Raw genomic sequence first — 20,429 nt, forward strand, 5'->3', positions numbered from 1 at the left:
GAGCTGATGCTGAGGACACTTCGGGACAGAAAATAAAGTCCAAACCATCCTAGAGCCAGTTCCACGAGCTTCATCTCCCCTTCTTCCTGCAGCCGTGCTAGTCAGACCAGCATTGCCATAGAGAAGTGACACCACTCTGGTCTAGCAAACACTTTCAACAGGAAGGGACATGGTGGTACGTCTCTGGTTTTAGGAAATCTCTTAGAATCTGACTCTACTGGACAATTTAATACTACTGGGTTCCCTGGAGCCCTGAGTCTTTGATGTCCCTGGGGACACAGGTGAATTAGGGGCTGACAGAGGGGCTGCGCAATTTCCTGGCAGAAATAACGTACCTTAGGAAGAAACTGGCTTTTCTTCTGCCCTAGTTTTAACGTTTACCTGGTCCCTAAAGGAAATACACCTCAAAATGCATTCTTAAAGCACCTGAGTGAACCTGGGAGGTTTCAAGTGTCATTGGTAAGAAAGAGGTTTGAATTTGTCTCCTGTGCTGAGCCTGAGGCTTGGCCTGAGGGGTAGAGCCCCTGAGCCAGGCAGGGGACTGCACAGGAGGGAGGGGACGGGGGCAGCCCCTCTGTCCAATGCTATGGCTGGGCATTTGGAGAATGAGATTGAATTCTGTCCAGATTTCACCATTAAACTTAATCCCCGTGGATCCTGCAGGTCTCTCGTTCCTTTTTCTCTTAGTTCTAGGCGAAAGCTCTAGCTAGAGCCCAAGGCATGGAAGTCAAACATTCCTGTCCTCAGAGATGGGAGTGCCTGAACAGCAGCCCAGCAGAGAGCTCAGAACAGCCATGCCATCTCCAGCCCCACACGCCCCACACCAGACCCCAGGCCGCACCCCCTTCCCCCGCAAGGGCCAAGGTGGTCTTGGGCATGCAGGGCTGCAAAACAGCCTTCTGATGGGAGCCCTGTGAGGCTGTGGAGGAGAGGAGACCGAAGGCATTTCTGTAAATTATAGAAATCAGCCCTGTTTATAAAGCTGGGCATCTTTGACCTGCAAATGACAAGGCACAACTGCCCCCAGCTCGACATTACCTTGCGTTGGATCCCACCCCCAAAAGACACCCACCTCCCAAACTTCAGATGCATATAGGTCAGCCCAAGAGCAGTCCCACAAGACCAAATTCTTATTATAAATCAACTTAATGCTACAAACTTAAAAAAAAGTGCTGCCCAGCTGAGCCCCTGAGGAAACCCAGCTCCCTGAGGTTGGGTAGTGGGCTTCAGACCACCGCCCCTGGCTGCCTCCTTCCAGAAGGCACAGCCTTGGTTCAGCTCCAGGCACCCCACCCCAGGTTGGGTGGGGGAGGAGCCGACAGCCTCCCCCCCCCCATCCAACTGGGCTACAGGGACAATGCGGGATGGTTAAGCCTCTGGGGGAGGAGGATGGGAGGTGGGGCCAAAAACTTTCTCAGAACCCCAGGTCTGAAGAGGTAACCCAAGTCTATCTCCCTATTAGCTGCCTAGTCTGGTCTGTCAGGAAGACCCTTTCTGTCACCTCTGCATTCCTGTGACAAAAGGAGCCAACACGCCATCAAGTCCTGGTCACTTCTGTCCCTGGGGGTCTGTGTGAGAGCTGGGGGGAAGGGGAAGTCCTTAAAGAATCAATTACCCCCTTTAACAAACAAGGCAAAAAAAAAAAAACAATCTTTCCAAGGAAGGGGGATACCAGCAGCTCCAGAGGGGGCGTGTTCTGGCAATTTCCTGTCTTAATCTCACCCTTCTCTGTGGTGCAGCTGCCTCTGCCTCCCAGGGCCTCAGTGTGAAACAGCCCCCTCCCAGCGAGAGGCCAAAACAGAGCAGTGCCTGCGACAGCCAGACAGCCATTGAACCTGCTTCCACGTTGCTGTCTGGGCTTCCTCAGTAGCTCTTCTCTGCTTCTCCCTGGAGGGCCATTTTTTACATTCTAGGGGAGGGAGGCTCTGTAACTAGTCCCGTTTCCTCAGGAGCCTCAGTGCCACCTGAGCTAGGATGGCTCCCTGAAACCCCCTCTGGGATAGAGGAGACCAGGAAGCCGAGGCTGGGTGGGACCTCAGGGGGCCGCTTATGAGAATTAGGAACCTAAGTGCAATGAACGCTCCAGCAGACGGGACGGCCCCTCAGAGACCCAGCCCCCACCGCGGTGGGGGAACCAGGGAGTGGGCCTGGGTGCCGGAAGCCCAGGGCTGCCCTTGGACAGCAGACAAGTGTGGGGCCTGTCTGAGAACTCTCACTACTAGAACTACTAGAACAATGTCCCTGCTAAAACTCAGGGAAGACACACAAACAAAACTCAACCTGAAATAAATACAAAAGGCATTAAGTGCTTTTCAATAAACTGAGGGTCCTAATCACCCCTCAAAAGGCAGTGGCAGGGCATTTCCCCGGACCTAGTCACCTCGTCTGTGGCCCTTCACGTTAGAGGTCAGAAGACAAAAAGGGCCTTCCCAGGCCCAGCTTCACTAGGAAAGACAGTATCAACCCCTGATACAATCCTCACCCGCGTCCCCTCCACAAAACTCCCCCGGACAGCTTTGGCTGGGAGGGGGTGGGGGAGGGGCAGGAAGGAGAGGAGACCCCATACTCTAAGGGTACACCTTGTTGTTCAATGTCCCTGTGCAGGCAGAGGGCCTGTCAGTCTGTCTGTGAGGAGGTAGAGACAGTGGCGCGGCTGCTGGGGGCAGGCAGGGTCACTCAGTTAATCAGCAGGTCCCCGAAGTCATAGGAGTCAAAGAGGTCACTGATGCCCTCACCCCCGTCCAGGCCCCACAGGTAGTCGTCCTGGTCCAAGGGCGGAGAGAAGCTGATCAGAGGGGAGCTGTCTGTCAGGCCTGGGGACAGGAACTGGTCCTCAGTCTGCTGCAGAAGCGTGTGTGGCAGCTCCAGCAGGCTGTCAGTGGCCTCCAGAGGGACAAGGGATGATGGCGGCGGCAGGACCTGCTGGGAAGTCAGCGATGGCGCTGGAGACAGACAGACAAGGGTTATGATTGGCCCTGGCACCCAGAAGCCTCTGGTCAGACGTCGGAGCACAGGAAGAGCCAGCCGGCTCCCTGGATGACTGTGCACCCTCCTTTTCTCCCCCACCCGCCCCACACCGGGTGCCACAGGGCACCCTGCCTTTCCTGGCACCAGCTCTAGCAACTGCCTTCATTCTCCCACAACCTGCTCTCTCCTGTCACGGTGGGTGGGGTCTCCTGCTCTCAAACCACACCCTCTTTCACCATCAAGGCTTTCGTTCCCGAAATAATTTTCTCTTCTTCCTGCACCATCAATTTCTCTCACTCCATTAGCTCATTCCCATCCACACAGGGACGTATCTAACAGCTCCTATCTTTAACAAAGCATCCTTCCCTGACCTCGTGACTCTCCGATTACCAACCCATGTTTCAGAGTGCAATTTCTCAAGAGCTGCCTGTGCTCCCTCTCTTAATGAATGAACTACCACCCACTCAGCGAGCTAGGCCAAAAGGCCCAAGAATTGTGGAGTCCTGCCCATTTCCCCTGCATCTGATCCCACAGCCAGCTCATCTCCCCATCCAGGTGAATTCCCCAAGCTACCCACTTCTCTTCAGTTGCCCTGCTGCGGCCCCCTGTCCTAGCCCCTCCTCTCTCACCTACACCACTGCTTCAACTCTTGCCCCTTGCCGTGTGTGCTCTGATACAAAAAGAACTTAGAATAAAATGCAAGTACCAACCAGGGTTGAGAAGGCCCCGCATGAACTAGCCCCTGCCTACCTTCCTCCCTAAGCTCGCTCTTAGCTGCTCTAGCTGCACCGGCCATCAGCTACCCTTCATTCACCAAGTTCATTTTCACATAGAGGTAAGAAGGTGACTTCCTACAGAGATGTGGAGGAGGGCACAGAAATCCCCTGTCCAGTATATTCTGATGCCTAGAATCTCACCGTTTGAATCATTCCTTAAAGCCCAACCAACCATTGCTTTGAAAATGCAAGGATGCTGGTATGCCTGAGCCCGTGGGCAAGTGACTTAATGGCCATGAGCCTCTGTTTGCTCGCCTCTAAAACGGGGATGATTATGCAGCCCTCAGAGGGTTGCTGAGAGGACTGAAGGCTAAGTACAGGCAAAGAGTGGCTGGTGTGCAGAAACCGGGCACTGGGTCTGCACGCTGCCCTTGTAAGTAGTTACAATGCCTCCCATTTACCAAGGGCTTAACCAGCCCAGTTCTGTGCTCAAGGACAGGCATGTTTCACCTCCTTGGACACTCAAATGTCAATGCTGTTACCCCTATTTACAAAGGAGGAACCTGAGGCTCAAAAGAGTCAATTCAATGTATTCAAATGAAAAAAAAAAAAAAACAGAACAAATGTTTATTGTGTTGCAGAGGCCTGTAGGTATTATAGTAAGAGGCCTGGCTTGAGAGTGGGGTGGACACGGGCTCAGATCCCAGCACCACCCCACTGGCTGCAGGACCCGGTGCCTCCGTTTTACCACAAGAAAAAATAAGGATCCCCTCAGTGAGTTGTTGGGAGCAGCAGCTGGGATAACACACGTGAAAGCCTCTGCTACAGGCCAGACCTTGCTCTCTTGCTCTCAAGCGTTTATCACACCTTGAAGAGAACGGCTCTTTGTAACACCTGTGCCTCCACCGCATTCGGAACAGCTCGCACTCACTTCTGTATCTCCCAAACCACACATAGTAGGTGCTCAGTTCATAAGCTTTTAAAAAAAGTACATTCACACTGTATCATCTCCATAACCCATGCAATGATCATGAGGGAGTTTTAAGTGTCCCCATTTTAGAGATGTGGGAACAGGCTCAGAGGGGCTGATGCGACTCACCCACCGTCACCAAGTCACAGCAGGTGAGGTGCAGGTGAGTCTCCCAATTTCAACTTCTGTGCCGTCAGCCACATTTAGGTTTACCGCATAATGTCAGAGCCTGGAAGGATGGTCTCAGAGGACAACTGAAGTGAAAGTGGTTCTAACTTTCGAGAGCTGTGTACTTGTTGACAGTGGAGTGAGAAGGCGGATGAAACAGGAGGGCAAACAGGGCGGGGCACAGGTCTGGAGTGGGAGATAGGCACTAGGAGGTGCCCAGAGGGACAGATGGCTGGTGCAGGGAGAAGCCCTGTTCCCCAGGCCAGGCCAGGACATAGGAGAGATCATTAGAGAAGAGTTGGGAGTCTAGACCTTTGCCCAAGCTCCACCACCAACTTGCTGTGTGACCTTAGGGAAGTCACTTGCCCTCTCTGGGCTTATTTTATTCATATGTAAAATGAAGGGCTGAGTTCGATCAGGGGTCAGCAAGCTTCTACAAAAGGCCAATAGTATTTTAGGATTTGCAGGACACTTATGGTCTCTGTCAGTCACTTTCTTTTCTTTTTTCCCCTGCAATTCTAACAATATGAAAACCACTCTTAGCTCATGAACCATATAAAAACAGGCCACATGTGGCCTGCAGGCAATCGTTTGTCAATCTCTGAGTTCAATAAAGAAACAGAATCCAACCTGTCTTCTGTAGACCCTCCCAAACGTGCCTCTTCCATCAGACCAGTTCTAGCTGCATTTGTATCAACACTAGGGTTCTACTTAAGGAAATTCTGCTGCTAAAAACACAGAAAGTGGAACACTGGCCTGCATAGCCTCAAGAAGCCTGCCCGTGTGACCTGAAGTGTGGCCCAGGAAAGGGCAAAAAACATTCTGGTGGAGGGGACTTTGCAGGTTCCCACTTCTCCACCTTCCGGGCTCCCAGCCTCCCTGGGAAGCCCTCGGGGACCTCTAGCACCTCTTTACTCCCTGGCAGCTGCCTCATACTACATCCTGCCAGGTGTAGCCAGCATTTAGCTGGACCGTCCACCTCCCAGCCAGGGCCTGGTTTGTTCTGTGCCTTGTGGAAACAGCACTGGGCTAGGAACGTGGAGACCAAGGTTCAGGACACAGCTCTGTTTTTGCCCAGCTGGGAGGCCCTGGGCAGGTCACATCACCTCTCTGCCTCAGTTTTTTAACTCTAAACTGGGAATAATAAAACCTACCTCAAGAATTGCTGTGAGGAGTAATGTGAAAACGAGTGTATCTGGGAGAGTCATGATTCAAAAACCATAGTTATTATCATCCAAGAAAGTGTTGAGCCTTTTTCAAAAGAAACCTACAGTTTACCGAGCACCAGAAGCTTTGCTATTAGTAAATACCACAGAAGAACGAGTACTAGTGGTAGTGGCAATAATAATGACAATAATAGCTAACATTTATTGCTAGGCACAGTTCTAAGGGCTTTATGTATATTAACTCATTTAATTCTCACATCATAGAAGTAGATACTATTAATTACTAGGCCCAACTTACAGATGAAGAAATCGAGGTTAACCCTCTGAATGCCATGTGTAATTCTAAATTTGGATCAACATGAGAAAAAAATTATATTAATATATAACTTGAGGTACAAAAAAAGAGAACAAAACATAAAACACGAATTATTCTATTGTTATTTACATTTATAGCCATCGAAAAAAGTCGCTAGGAGCAACGCTGGCACTTCTGGGAAAATTTGTCAGCGTCACTCACAGCAACGTTGGCACTCAAAGGGTTAAATAACGTGTCCAAAGTCACACAGCCCTGGAAGAGCTGGGATTCAAATCCAGGCTCCCTGCTGCCCCAAAGCAGGATCAGCCTGCCAGCAAGACAGCAGTGCACACACGCGGGGGAGGGCCACGTCCCCTGCTGCTGGGGAGAAGGCCGATACCCGACAAATGTTGAGGTGAAAGAGGACACTGAGGCTGGTTGCTCTCCCCACCTCCCATCCCCATGGACAGAGGACCCTACCTGGGGATGCCATGGGTTCCAGAATGCCAGGGTTAGTGCTGCTGCTGGGCTGGGCAGGGTCAGGGCTGGGGCTGAGGGTGGACGTGGAGGGGACGGGCTCCTTGGCAGGGCTATCTGGTTCCTGCATCTCCTCCGGGCACAGATAGACTTCAATGGGCCCCTGCGTGCTCTTCAGGTATATCTGCAGGTTCTCCTGGAGGAGGAAGAGAAGCCAGGTCACCGCTCTGGGCAGCTGGACACTTACTCAGGGGTCGGTGTACGTGGATGGACACACGTGGCTCCCACCACTCATGAGAGCAAGCTCCACTCCTGAGCTGGGCCCTGAGGCCTGCTCCGTCTGGCCTGTGGTAACACCTGCTGCTTCTGCCCATCTGGCCCCTAGGCCCCCTCCTTTTAGGGAGAATGCCTGGATTTTCCTTTGGGAAATCACTCCTCCCCCACTCTCAAGCTCCAATGGGTGAGCGTGGAATGAAGGATGAGAAAGTCCGAGTGACGGTGACTGGTGCAGGATGGCACGTGACTCGGGTCAGTCCAACCAGCATCAGGCCCAGGCCCTGGCAGCGGAAGCTCCCTTCCCATTGGGGTTGCCAAGCTGGTATCCAGAAAGCTATCTCTGCCACAAAGGGAGAGCCCCGCTGGGAACGGAGTCAGCACAGGGAACGGCACAGTGAGAGATGCAGAGCATGAAGTGGACTTAAAGTCCTAAGGTGAGCCCCTGCGGCCAGCCATGCCTGCAACCTCCACATCCACCCCCTGGCCCTGTCGCTCAGTTCCCCACTATCCCCTCACTGAAGCCCACTGGCCTTGTCTTTGTTACTTGCAACCATGAGCCCTGATACATGGCTTTCCCATCCCTGCCTCTTGTCTACCACAGATCAGCAGCTTCAGCCATGACTGACTACACACGTGCCACTCCAGCACGCACTCAGCTCTCCAGGCCGGGGCTCATGCAGCACCCTCCTCCCCTGCTTCACCTGGCAAAACTCCTGTGCCAAAATACTATGCTAGGTTTGCACAGTGACAGGTGATTACTAAACTCAGTGTGGCAATCACATCGTAAGGTGTGAAACTGTCGAGCCATTATATTGTACGCCTGAAATGAGTACAATATTGTATACTAACTAGATGTAAATAAATAAATGACTTAACTTTTAAAAATCCTTTTCATTCTTTAGGACCCAGTTTAACTATGGGTGCTTCCTCCAACTCTCCCTTCTCCTGGCCCTCAAAGCTCATCTTCAGTCTACAAATCACTGCTTGCTTGCGTCTTTTCCCCTTTAGGTTCTGAGCTCCTCCAAGGTGGCGAAGGCAGGGCCTTATTTATCTTAGTGTTCTTTCATTAAACAGAGTATTTTTTGAACCCTTATCAGGCTGCGGGTTGGTGGTACCACAGGAGAGGAACGTACTTTTGTGGAGTTTACACTCTAACGGACGAAGCAGAACATAGGCATGGAAGCACCATGATGCTCTGGCGAATGGAGTTTAGGTATGGCAGGAAAGCACAGGTGGTTATGAAGGCTCGGGGTGCTCAGGTGGGAAAGCACAGGAGGTTATGAAGGCTGGGGGTGATCAGGTGGGAAAGCACAGGAGGTTATGAAGGCTGGGGGTGATCAGCGAAGGCTTCCGTTTGGAAGTGATGTTCGAGTTGAGACCTGTAGCATCAATGGCAGTAAACCAGGCAGAGAGAGGGAAGAGTATTTCAGCTCGAGGGAACAGCATGTGCAAAGGTCCTGTGCTGTGGACAAGCTTACTGTGGTAGGGGAACTGCAGGCTGCCAGTGGCTGAAGCGAAGAGGGGCAGCGTATGAGAGGAGGTTGGTGAGGTCAGAGCACAGAGGGCCTCGCAGAGAGTGTTAAGAACTTCGGTCTTTAATCTGGAACAGCATGGTTCGCATGAAAGGATTACGGTACTAACACAGCTGTGGGGTGGGGGGGTCACACATGTGCATGTGTGCAGGAACGCAGGGGCTGGTGGGGTGCAGAGAGAGACCAGAAACAGAGGTTTTTCTCGGGCCAGAATCTGTTGTCCTTCCCAGCTTCTGTGATGTCTGCCCCAGCTCAGATCTTGGTGTGGGCACTAACAAGGACTGGGGAAGCTTGGGGCTGGGCAGTGCCAGGGACAGAACCTGCAGAGCTGCCCGGGACCCTCCTAACCCTGCTTTCCACCAAATGCTTCCCCTCTCACCTCGCTCTTGTCAGGCACTTCCAGTCTTGTCTGCGGAGGGGCCTTGACAGCGATCACTGTCTGTTCCTTGAAGGCATCAATAGCACGGATGTCCTGGTAAGTCACATAGGCCAGTGTAGGGGGCAGGAGAGTCAAGGAAGTCAAAAATCCACACCCTCAGCCCACTGGGCAGAGATCCAACACACCTCTCCTAAGCCTTAGAAAATTTTTTCTCACTCCTTATATAGCTTAGAAATAACCCCCAACTGTAACCTGTTCTTTTAATATCATCAGCTACTTTGGATCCCTTTAGAAAGCAAATGAGGGTTTAAATCATTGTGTATTTAATGCTTCCTTTTATCAGCTTTTTACACAAAGGCTTCATCTCTCAAACTAGAGAAGGCAGGAAGACATGTCTTATTTCTTTAAATTTCTCAGAATGCCTAGCACCCTTCCAAAAATATAAGGTCATATACAAAAACCAACTGGATGGTGAAACTATTTGGGAAAAACATATACAAAGCCTTAACAAAGCCCATGCTGTGACCTCATCATTTCAATCCTAATTATCTTAGAGAAATAAGTAAAAAAATAGGAAAATGTTCTATATACAAAGGCATCCATAGTTGTGTTGCTTCATGAAAGCAGAAATCTAGAATAGACCTGAATGTAGATTTAGGTCTTATCAACAAACCAGAGTGCAGACTGAATAGGACATTCTCAAACCATTTTATTTTATTTTATTTTTTTCTTTCAAACCATTTTAAATATAAGGTTAAACCATATGAAATTTTATAGATGAAAAATGGTTCGATATCAACAATTTCATATGGATCAACCAAATAGGAAGGAAGGATTTGTAACCAAATAAAAACTGTCTATGGTAATATACAAGTGGAGAAAATCAGGATATAAAATGTCATGTACAGCCCTGGCCGGTGTGGCTCAGTGGATTGAGCGCTGGCCTGCAAACCCAGGGGTCACCAGTTCCATTCCTGGTCAGGGCACATGCCTGGGTTGTGGGTCAGGTGCCCAGTTGGGGCACACAGCCAATTGATGTTTCTTTCCCTCTCTTCCTCCCTCGCTACTCCTCTCTCTGAAAATAAATAAAACCATAAAAATTTATTTTTCTTTTTAAATGTTAGGTACAGCAGTCACTACAGTTAAAACATAAGCTGTGTATGGTTAAAGAACAATGGCGATGTGGTGGGGGCAGCTATTTCTTTCTCTTCTCCGTTTTGTGGATTTAAAGAAATGTACTTGTCTTACTATTACTATGAGAAAGTACCGTCCATGGAGTCAAGAGGAAAAGCCACCCAGAACGGAAAAGAACAGGTGTGCCAGACCCTCAGGAAGGTACTGCACCAACTCTGGATACACGTGAACACGCGACAGGCCCCAACTCCCCGACACCCCTCTCCCAGCCAAAGAGGATATTTCTTGTTGGCCTTGTCCTCGGTCAGACGCTTGAAGTCCTGAGAGCAGCTCTGGATGAGCTGGTCCAAGGCCTGCTCTGTATTCATCAGCTCCTTCAGCTCCTGCCCCAGCTGCTGCTGCTTCCTGGGCCCAGTGGGGTCTTCAAATATTCCCCTGCCTCTGGGAACAGAGCAGCACCCCCAGCGTCAGCCTCAGTCCATACCCAGGGACCCCAACCCGAGGGCCGCTGTGCTCAGCTGCACAGATGGGGTGCAGGCCCAGGATGAGACCATTCACATGGTGCTCCTGGGTTGTGCACCTCAGCAGTGCTCTCTAGCTCCCAGGGAGCTGCCGGGGATTGAAGCTTGAGGTTTGGGGGTTGGGCTAGAGAAAAGAAACAAATCAAGGCATGACCCCACTTGCAGGAGGTTTTCAGCTCTGCCCATCCTATGCCAAAGCCTCCCCCAAATGGCAGGGAGCTAGAATGACCTCAGCCCTGACCCCACTGCCTGGGTTCTCTTTGGATTCACGCCAGGACCTGCAGCTCTGCTCTTTAAGGCCCTGTAGAAGTGAGGAGAGGAGGCTGGTGTACTCCTATCTCTGAGCCGGACGGAGTCTAGGTTATTATCACTCAGCAACCAGGGGAGTTTCCTAAACTAGAAGAGGGAAATCGTGGGATCCCTGACTAAAGAGGATGCAATCCTCTTAGGCCTTTAGACGTCCCAGAAAGCATTCTCCGCCCTGCCCCTGCCAGGCTGTCCTAACGCTGCTCCAGCACACACACCTCTTCCACTCCATTCTTAGACACACTGGCTCCACCACCAGCATGTACACCTATTGGATGTCGCTCTTGGTCCACTCCGAGCACTTGTGCCCGCTGGGTGTCGCTCTCAGCCCCACCTCTGACTTTCACACCCACTGGAGACTGCTCCTGGTTCTGCCCCCAGCGCACGCACCCATAGGTGCCATCAGCCCCAGCCCAGGCACTTACACCCACTGGATGTTGTTCTTAGCCTTCTTGCGAATGAGCTGGATGCCCTCCAGCACGTTGGTGATGTCATAGATGCGCCGCTTCTGCACGTCCAGCACCTCAGCAGCCCAGTTCAGGTCCAGGACCCCATCCTTGGACTCACTCAGGAGGTAAATGAACTTCTTGGTGAGCAGCCCCAGTGACGTGTCATAGCGAGTCTTCTCCCCAGGGGACTTGGGTGCTGAGGAGGAAAGGGGGCCCAATCACTGCTCAGCGAGGGCCAGCCTGGGGAGCCTCCTCCATGGACCTGCACCCACTCAGTAACACCCTTCCTGTGTGCACCCACTTCCAGTTACAGGGCACTGTGAGGCAGGGGTCAGTCGCTGCCATTGTCCCAACAGGGAGCCTCATTCCTAGAGAGGGAAAGTGACTCGCTTAGGGTCTCACAGTCAAGCACAGTGTCCGGGCTGGAAACCAAGTGTCCTAAGTCCTGGTTCAGAGCACCTTTCCACCGGAGCTTAGGGCAGCCATATCACCACCACCACCACAACCAACAAATGCTTACTGTGTGTAGGTCACTGTTCTAAGCACTTTCCATGTACAACAAATTTAATACTTCCAACCCCTATAAGTTTGGTGCATAACCATCCCCAGTTTATAGATGAGAATACTGTGGCACAGACAGGTTAAGTAACATGCTCACCTTACTCAGCTAGAAAGTGGCAAAGCTGGGATTTAAATCCAGGCAGTGAGACTCTAAGTCTTCCTTCTTAACCATTATCCTGTCCAGCCAGTTATGTCAGAAATTCGGAATTAGGATAGGGAGGGAATGACAAGCTTGGATTTGACAACATTCTTTCAGACTTGCCTTTTCTTTCTATGCACTCCAATGGGGAAGGTTCATGAAAAAGGTCCCTTTGTTAATGAAGCTGATGTCACAAGACCACATCTCAGCTGCAGCATCTTTTGCAATTGAGTGACTTGCAAGTCATACAGCAAGTTAGTGTCCAAACTCGTTCAGGAAACTGAGTTTTAGCGAGTCTCAGATTCCTCTAGAAGGGGACCTTTGGATCCCTTAACATACAGATGACAAGTATGTGGCACACAGGCTGCTTTTTCTACCTTTACACCCATGGCAGACATTACTAATGGATCCATGCACTTAGTATCCTTCAATCAAGAGCTCTGAGTAGCTTCTACCAACCAACTGGAAAGGAAACTTTCCTGCTACTCCTGATCTAGCTGTACCTCATTTTACAGATGCGACAGCTATGGTTGACAGAAGAAGACTAGCCAGTCAGGCCAGGGCACAGCCGCATCCAGACCCCCAAATTCCTGACCCTCATGCTTCCCACCCTGTCACACACCCTCTTTATGAGGTCTCTGGCCCCCAAAATAAGCGTTCCCTCCTAACACAGGTGCTGAAACTCCCACTCTAACCAGAGTGACTGCAAATATCGAGGTGGGAAATCTCTCTTTAGGAAGTCACTACCTTGGCAACCTCTGGATCTGAAAAAACTCTGAGGTAGCACGGGTTGGATGAATCCCAGCTTCACTCCCCTTAGAACGACTTATTTAGCTCTGCATGTGGGAGAAGGAACCTGCTCCTCTGTGAGCTGGATTCTCTCTTCTAGAAAAGGTCAGATTGAATTAAAGAAACTTTAAAAATAGTAAGCTCACAAATAAATCGTTGGTCGTCCTGCTCAGAACCCAAGAGCAGAGGCGTGAGAGAAGCAGCACAGACTTCGGGGCAGTCCTGACGCCCCTTACCAGCAGTGTGACCTTGGGCAAGACACTCAAGGTGAGTCTCAAGTAGCTTCATCGGTAAAAGGGGGTAATCCCACCCGCCTGGCAGGATCCAGTGAGAGAACACACAGGCAACTTCCATACACCAGGAAGTGTGCCACAAATATTACTCCTGATGATTTGGGCAGGGCTGCTGCCCTCTGCCCCTGCCCACCCCAGCCCCAGTCTCCTGAGGCTGCCCCCAGACGCCCCATCAGCACAACTTACTTTTAGGGCTGGGCAGGCCATCCACTCTAGTGTACTTTCTCTTGGGAGTCTGGAATCCCAGGACCGCAGGCTTGCCAATCCCCTCCAGGTCCAGTTTCCTTTTGGCCTTGGAGAGAGAAGGAGGAAAGGCAGAGTTTGAGAATCATTTCTCCGTCAGTCTTTCCCCAACCTGGGGCCAAAGCACTGAGGCACCAGCAGCCACTTGCTGCCTCAGTTTACCACCAGTCCTGGGGAAACATCACTGTACTTGGTAAGGAAATATCAATGACCTGACAAGTGACCTTTCAGGGGAAGGAAGTCCTATTTTCTGAGAGGCACACAACACCCCCATCCTCTGAGGCCCAGGCACTTGAGACTGTACCAAAGCAAATCTGGCCAAGAGCTCAGAGTTCCTTAAGAACAGGCCACAAAGTCACTTCTACATCTGCCCCCCCCCCACCCGGCACAGAGGATGATGCAGGAAGGAGTGGGTGGAGCCTAAGCCACATCAGACTGGGGAGAGCCCCCCCTCACAGAAGCAGCTGGCCCAGCCAGACTGGGTGCCCATCACAGCCACACAGCTGGCCCTTATCAGGGTGGGGCTGGGCATCCGCCCAGGCCCAGGGGACTTCCTGGATTGGTGCCACAACCCAGGGAGGTGCCCACATAGGGAAGCAGTGCAAACATCCCCTCCCCACCCCCTACCCCCCGTGTTTGGGCTCCAGCTCCAGGGCTCCAGGGCCTCAATAGACCCCATTTGCCATTCTTTCTTTGTGGAGAGCAGCAGACAATGAATCCTTCCCCTATGTCTTAAGGACAAGCAGCTGAGGTCCCCCTGCTCCCCCTCCCTGTTCCCGCCAAGCTTGGGAAACACCTGCTGGGGAAATCAAACCACAGACCCATCTGCTCCTCTACACCCCATTGCCACCCAGCCCCAGTTAGGCCCAGAAGCTGCACTGGCCCGGAAGGGGCCTCTCTCCTGGTTAGGGTTGGGCAGGGGCAGGGCTAGGGCACTGGGGCACTGGAGTCAGAGACCTGGGCTTGCACCTCCACTCCTTCACAGGCACACACGACTTGGGGAAATGCCCCACATCTGGGAGTCTGTTTTCGCCTCTGTAAAATGGGGCAGAAAATGCCTCAGTCAAGGGGCTGTTGTAAGAATTCAAGAAGATAATCTGTGGCTCAGGAAATGCTGTTCCTTCTCTAAAATCCAATCTCGGCCTCTTCCTTGGCACATATGTCTGGGGGTCCCTGAGCCTATTTCCCTCCTCTCCCCCAGGTACCTCTACCCTGGTCAGGACAGACAGTCCTATTTAACCTTCGGTAGTGAGGTCATGCACGGCAGGGCTGAGACTTCTAACCGCTACTGAGCACAGCTGGGCTGACAGGTGTGGGAGGTGATGACAGTTCTTCTTGCTCTAAGCTCCCCTCTCTGCTGTCCCCCCGCCCCCAACACACCTCCTCCAGGGAGTCTTCCTGGGTTGATTTGAGAAGCACTGTTCCTTGGTGTGAGGAGCCTGAATGTGATATTTCTCTCCTCCATACCTACCCAGATCTGGACATGATCCAAATGCCTCCCTATTCATTCCTGTTGAAGTCTTTCTGGAATATGCCTTTTCTAACCTCCCAGCTGGTGACATCCTAGATGCTAGGGAAGGGGATCTGCTCTGGCCCCATCTTGTCTCTAGAGAAAGGCCCAATCATTTGCTGAAACCTTCCACATGCCCTGGTCCAAACCCCAACATTCATCACCTCACTGAATCTTCCCAACACCACTAATGCCTACCTTACAGCTAAAGTAACTGAGACTTGGTGAACTCGAAGGCCTTTATCAATCCTGATCAAGGTTATTCATCCCAGAATCCTTCCTTCATTCCTCCAAAGGAACACCAAGGGCAGGGAGAAGGGAAGTAAGGCTGAGTTCCATGTGAGGCAGAGGTGGCGCAACCCAGAATCTCCCCAACCCCAACTACCTTCCCTACCCGACAGGAGCCAGATCCTGCTGAGTTCACAGAACATACCAGGAAGAACCTCACTACTTGAGCAAAGGGAGAAATAGGGGAGGACCTTGAACAGAGTACCCGTGCTGAGCCTGTCTCGTGCTCATCAGTCCTGCAACATCAGTATCGGCAATCTCTCTTGGCAAAGAAGTAAGAGACTCAGAGAGGCTAAGCCATGTGCCCAAGGTCACACAGACAAAAGACAGAGGCAGAGTTTGAACCCAGGCCTGATTCCAAAGCCACACACATTCCCTCAAAATCTGCTGGAATTTGGGCCAAGGCCTAGTTATACCCACCTGCCTCCATCACTTTACACACACACACACACACACACACACACACACACACACACACACCAGCCCCCTCCCTTCTCACTCTCTCATTCTTATCCTGCACTCTGAGTCCTTAAGCAGCAAAGTGTCCCCCACCCAGAGACAACACTCTGACGCCTTTGTGCACTGCCCAGAGGAAGGTCAGCTCAACAAGCCTGAGCCTGCACAAGAGAAGTGGCAAAGGACAAGCCCAGGAGGAGGAGGACCAAGGAGAGGCTGAGCACAAGCCTTGGAGTCAGACCCGGCTGGGTTCCCATCTGGCCCTCCTACCCCACTTCTTAGCTGGGTGAGCTGAGCAAGTCAGCTGACCTCTAGGGCCCCCCCTGTAAAGTGGGGGTAAGCTGGCCAGGATTCAGTGAGACAGGGCAGCAAAGTGCTTTGCTCACTCAGGGGAGCTGCTGTCACTAAAGCCAGAGGTACCAGAAGCGGGGGAAGTTCAAAGGAGAGCTGAAAAGACAGGAATGTGCCAAGAGCACAAGTCTGGGGCCACACCCAGAGGCCAGTTTGGCTCTAACCTGGACTCTCTTAGACACCCCTTTTTGCTGGTTCTTAAAGGCCTGGTTAAAATCCCAGCCAGTCCCAAGGGAGAAGGGCAGAGGTCCTTTCTCATTTCTCAGGCAGCCCCAGAAATGAGAGGACCAGACACAACCCCCTTTCAGGGACCAAGGTGAGGAGACTGGGGCTCATCAGAGGGGAAGTGACTTGCCCAAGGTCTCCCAGGGAGCTAGGCCTCTCCTAAGCCCCAAGTCCTAAGTTAGACAGGGAAGGTAGGAACAAGTGTAAGGCCTTACTTGAAAGCCTCACTTCCAGGCCCCAGCTTGGGATTTGCTGCCTTGCCTCTGAGCCTGCATTTCCTCATCCCACCTGCCTTGTGGGGTTGTTCGTCACAATGTTCATTTTCTTTCATGGTTCTCAGAGGAAATTTGGAAAATATAGCGAAATTAAAAGGAAAAGACAACAATGCAGAATCCTACCCTCTTCCCAGGTTCCTGCAGGTATGAAAGACAGGGAGGGATGCAGTGTGCCTGGCCAGAGTAGGGACAGACAATCGTCCCAGCCTTCTCCAGACAGTGGTGAAGAAAGTGCACTGGACAGGGAGCACTGAGACCTGGGCTCTGGCCTTCATTCTGCCTTTGAACTTGGGCATCCCTGGGCAGTGCCTGAGGTCTCTTTAAACAGCAGCTCACTGACAAATCCTACTCGCCCTGCACTTTGCAGCCTGGCCACAAAGCAAGCAGCCACACCCAGGGTTGGGTTTGGAGCTGCTCCAGGTCACACCCTGGTAAAATGAGTAAGCAGGGGGCCAAGGCCAGCCCATGGGGCCAGGGGCACCAGGCACTGAGGACTGACAGGAAAGAGGGAGCTATGGGCCTGGTAGGCCTCTAGGGTGGTCTGATGCAGGGAGACTCTTTCACCTCTCAGCTTGCAACTTGGAAAAGTGACTTCACGTCTCTGCTCAGTTTCCTCAACTGGAAGATGCCTCATCCCAGGCATCTTGACCAAGATAACGAATGTGAAGAGTGCCAAGCAGTACCTGGCACATAACAGGCATTCAGTAAAAGAGAGCCATTCTTGCTGTGATTACTGAGCCCCTCTTGGAGGGAGGTACAAACAGATGCGCTCAGGCTCCTCTGGGAGGGAAGCAGTTCAAAACCACAGCTGTTACTGAAACTCCGCCTGGGCGCCTGAAAGCAGCTGGCCAGAGGAGACAGGGCCAGCCACCAAACCCCTTCCCGGGGAGCGCCCAGCTCCGAAGTCAGGCAGTACTGGGGAAAGTCAAGGCTGCAGAGAAGAGACTGATGACCACCTGCCTGTGGGTCATACATCTCCCTGTATGGCCTTGCACAGGTCATATTCCCTCTTGGAGCCTCAGTTACCGCTCCTAACGCCATCTACTTCACAGGATTCAAAACTGTTTTAGGCTATAAAATGCCAAACACAAGACAGATACCCAGTCCCAGTTATCCTTGGCTGCTTGACTGATAACATGGGAATAGCTCTCCTGCCTCCTGCCTCCTAGTTAGAAATAACATGCAGGAAGGGGCTCTGTGTAAGTTAAAGCCTTGAATATGGACAAAGCAGGATTCCAGTAGCAGAGAGTGAAGGCTCTGCCTGCACCCAGAAATGTCTGGGGGTCTGTGTCTGTTGACTGACACAGGTCTGACCAGATGCCTCTAGGGGAATGGTCATATCCCAATACCTGTACTTATCCATCACTCACAACTAAGCAAACCTGTAACACCCGCTCCCTGGTGCCTGCTTCCCAAACCCAGCACCTAGAGCTGGAAGTGACCTCAGAGGAGTTAGCTCTACAGCTGCTCCATGCACACACACATTTTTAAGAAAATGAAACTGAAGCCCAGACTGGGGCTAAGACTTGTCCAAGGACCCAGTGAATTAGTGGCAGTTAAGACCAGAAACCAGGCTCTCCAACCACCACCCCCCATACCCCCAGGGCTTTTCCCACTCCACCCTCACCCTATGGTTGTTTAGATTCTCATGGGCTCCAGCCAGGAATTCCACTCCCACAAAACACACCCTTGTGCCCAGGGCCACTACACTTGGGCCCTCCCTGGCAACAGGCTTGGGGGTTTAAGGAGGGAACAGTCAATCTGAACAGGAACCCCGGGGAGCTGCCCCTAACTTGCACCTGCCACTGGCTGTCTGGGAGGGAAGACTGGGACTGGGGGAGGACCCTGGACACATAATTAGGAAGGAGTTGGCTGGATGGAAAATTTGGAGTCTGTCCAAGCCATACTGGACTGAGAGAGACCACCACCCCCCGCCCCCATTTTAAAGTCCCTACAGTATCTGCAGACCTAGCTCTGTGCTGGCAAAATAGCAGGTGCCTAGTACTTGTTTCTGAGCCAAACAATGAATGAAGAATGAATGAATGACAACACAGTTGGCTCCCTGGACTTCCCCAAGGTCACATGGTGCACTAGGGTTGGTGGGTTGGAGTTCCACAATCCCAATCCAGTGTTCATTCCACTCCACTCCACTATTTCATTCCTAATTTGAAAATGAAGAGCTCTTCTCACTGGGGGCATTGGATTGTTCTGGAAGCTGACAGCTCCTTCTCCCACCCCAAACTCGACCTGCTTCACTCAAATCGGGTCTCAAGCGTCTCTCCCTCCTTTACCACACCCGGAAATCACAGGGGGAAGCGGTTCGGGGGTGTGGAAGGGGTCCCCAAAATTACCGGCAGCCGGCCAGCCGGCACGCAGCGCACAGCTTGGCCCTCCGGTCCGTGGGGGGTGGCGTCGAGGCAGGTGCCGGGCACCGCTGCCGGAGGCACAATCTGCGGGTACAGCGTGGTGTAGTAGGTGGTGGTGGCCGGACAGAGCTGGGGGCTGCCGAGCCCGGGCGGCCACAGTTCGGTGGGGCTCATCGCGGGCAGCCCCTTCAGGGTCGGCCCAGCGGTCGGAGCCACGGCCCGGGGCCCTCGCAACATGGCGAGAGCAGAGCCCCCTCCCCTGGCACACCCGCGGGCACCAGCGGGCTCCAGAGCCAGCTGCGGCTCACACGGCCCGCAGCATGGTGCGGAGGCCGGAGGAAGCCGCCAATGGACGCCTGCGGGGCAAGGCCGGACCCTCCCCTCCTGGCCCGCGGCCGAGCGGAGCAGTGCTTGGAGATCGCCCCGCAGCTGCGACTGCTGCACAACCAGGGGCTGCCCCGCCCCAAGGGCGGCCAGGACCCGGGACGGCCCCAAGCCCCTGAAGGCCTTGGTGCCTAGGGGTCTCTAGCGTACCCACTGGCTTCACCGAGACGCGATGCGACCGGCCCGGGTAGGAGAACCGATTGCACTGACTCTCGCCTCGCTCTGTAGTCCCTGAGCCTTTCTCTTTTTTTTTTTTTCTTTTTTTTTTTTTTTAGCGCCAAACTGCGAGCCGCGAAATTCGGATCTCCCGCGGAAAATGCCGCGCTTCCGTTGGTTGCTGCAACAAGCATAGGCTCCACCCCCCGGAAAGGACCCATCCCCCTAGGTGGTGATTGCAACAAGAGTTTTGCTGCTTAAAGGGACAGCCACACCTGTCGCTCGCGAAACTGGGAGGGTGGTTCTGGTACAATGCAGAAGTGCCTGAGCAGTGCAGAGCGCTCTGGGAAATGGGCCCGAATTCCCTGGAGGTGGGTCGGAAACAGAGTTCTGACCTGAACCCAGACCCAGCAGTACATTACTCAGGCCGCGGACCTTTTGTTAGTTGGCATGGTTGCTTAGCTAGCATATATGCATTTCCATCCTTTTCTCGATAAAATGAAGGCGAGGAATCTGTTCACTTTCTTGGCGGGGGAGGGGTGGGGTGGAGAGACGGAGCCTAACATTTATACCTTTTATTGGGCGGTTGCTAATATCTATTGAGCACCTACAGTATGCCAAGCACCCTGCTAGAGGATTACATGTATCGGTTTGTAGAATTTAATCCAACAGTCCTGGGAAGAGTAATAAGGATCTTCCTGGTGAAGAAGGAGAGTCTAAGAGGCTGGGTAATTTGCCTTAGGTCACATGGAGAGATCTGCTGATTTGAGAACTGGCAATTCCATCTGGGACAGGTCAGCTCCTGAGCCCTTGTTTGTTCCAGTAACAGGTTCCTCCTAAATTCTTCCAAGTTGAGCCCCGCCCCTTGCAGGTATGGGTGGGGGGTTGGGAGGGGCGGTGTCCAGGGTGCAGAGCTCTGTCTTCACAGTTGTATTCCCAGAGCCCAACACTCAGTAAATATTGGAACATCTCCAGGTTTCTCCTAAACAATCCTTTAGTCACAAGAGCCTCCCAACTTCATTCAAATTCTTCATTGT

The 20,429-nt window shown here is 52.4% G+C and overlaps 1 protein-coding gene across 1 annotated transcript; it reads right to left on the reverse strand.

Moving 5' to 3' along the window:
• Positions 1-1,918: 1,918 nt before the first annotated feature.
• On the reverse strand, positions 1,919-19,535 carry E2F2 (E2F transcription factor 2). Its single transcript, XM_090268777.1, has 8 exons — positions 18,838-19,535; positions 13,325-13,430; positions 11,333-11,552; positions 10,362-10,521; positions 8,947-9,060; positions 6,763-6,955; positions 4,090-4,095; positions 1,919-2,942 (listed from the first exon to the last, which is right to left on the reverse strand). Exons 1-8 carry the CDS (start codon positions 19,087-19,089, stop codon positions 2,677-2,679), a joined length of 1,317 nt encoding a protein of 438 aa, XP_090124903.1. The 5' UTR covers positions 19,090-19,535; the 3' UTR covers positions 1,919-2,676.
• Positions 19,536-20,429: the final 894 nt, after the last annotated feature.

The sequence above is a fragment of the Furipterus horrens genome, unplaced genomic scaffold, assembly GCF_987537825.1.
Source record: "Furipterus horrens unplaced genomic scaffold, mFurHor1.1.pri manual_scaffold_3, whole genome shotgun sequence".
NCBI classification, from domain to species: domain Eukaryota; kingdom Metazoa; phylum Chordata; class Mammalia; order Chiroptera; family Furipteridae; genus Furipterus; species Furipterus horrens.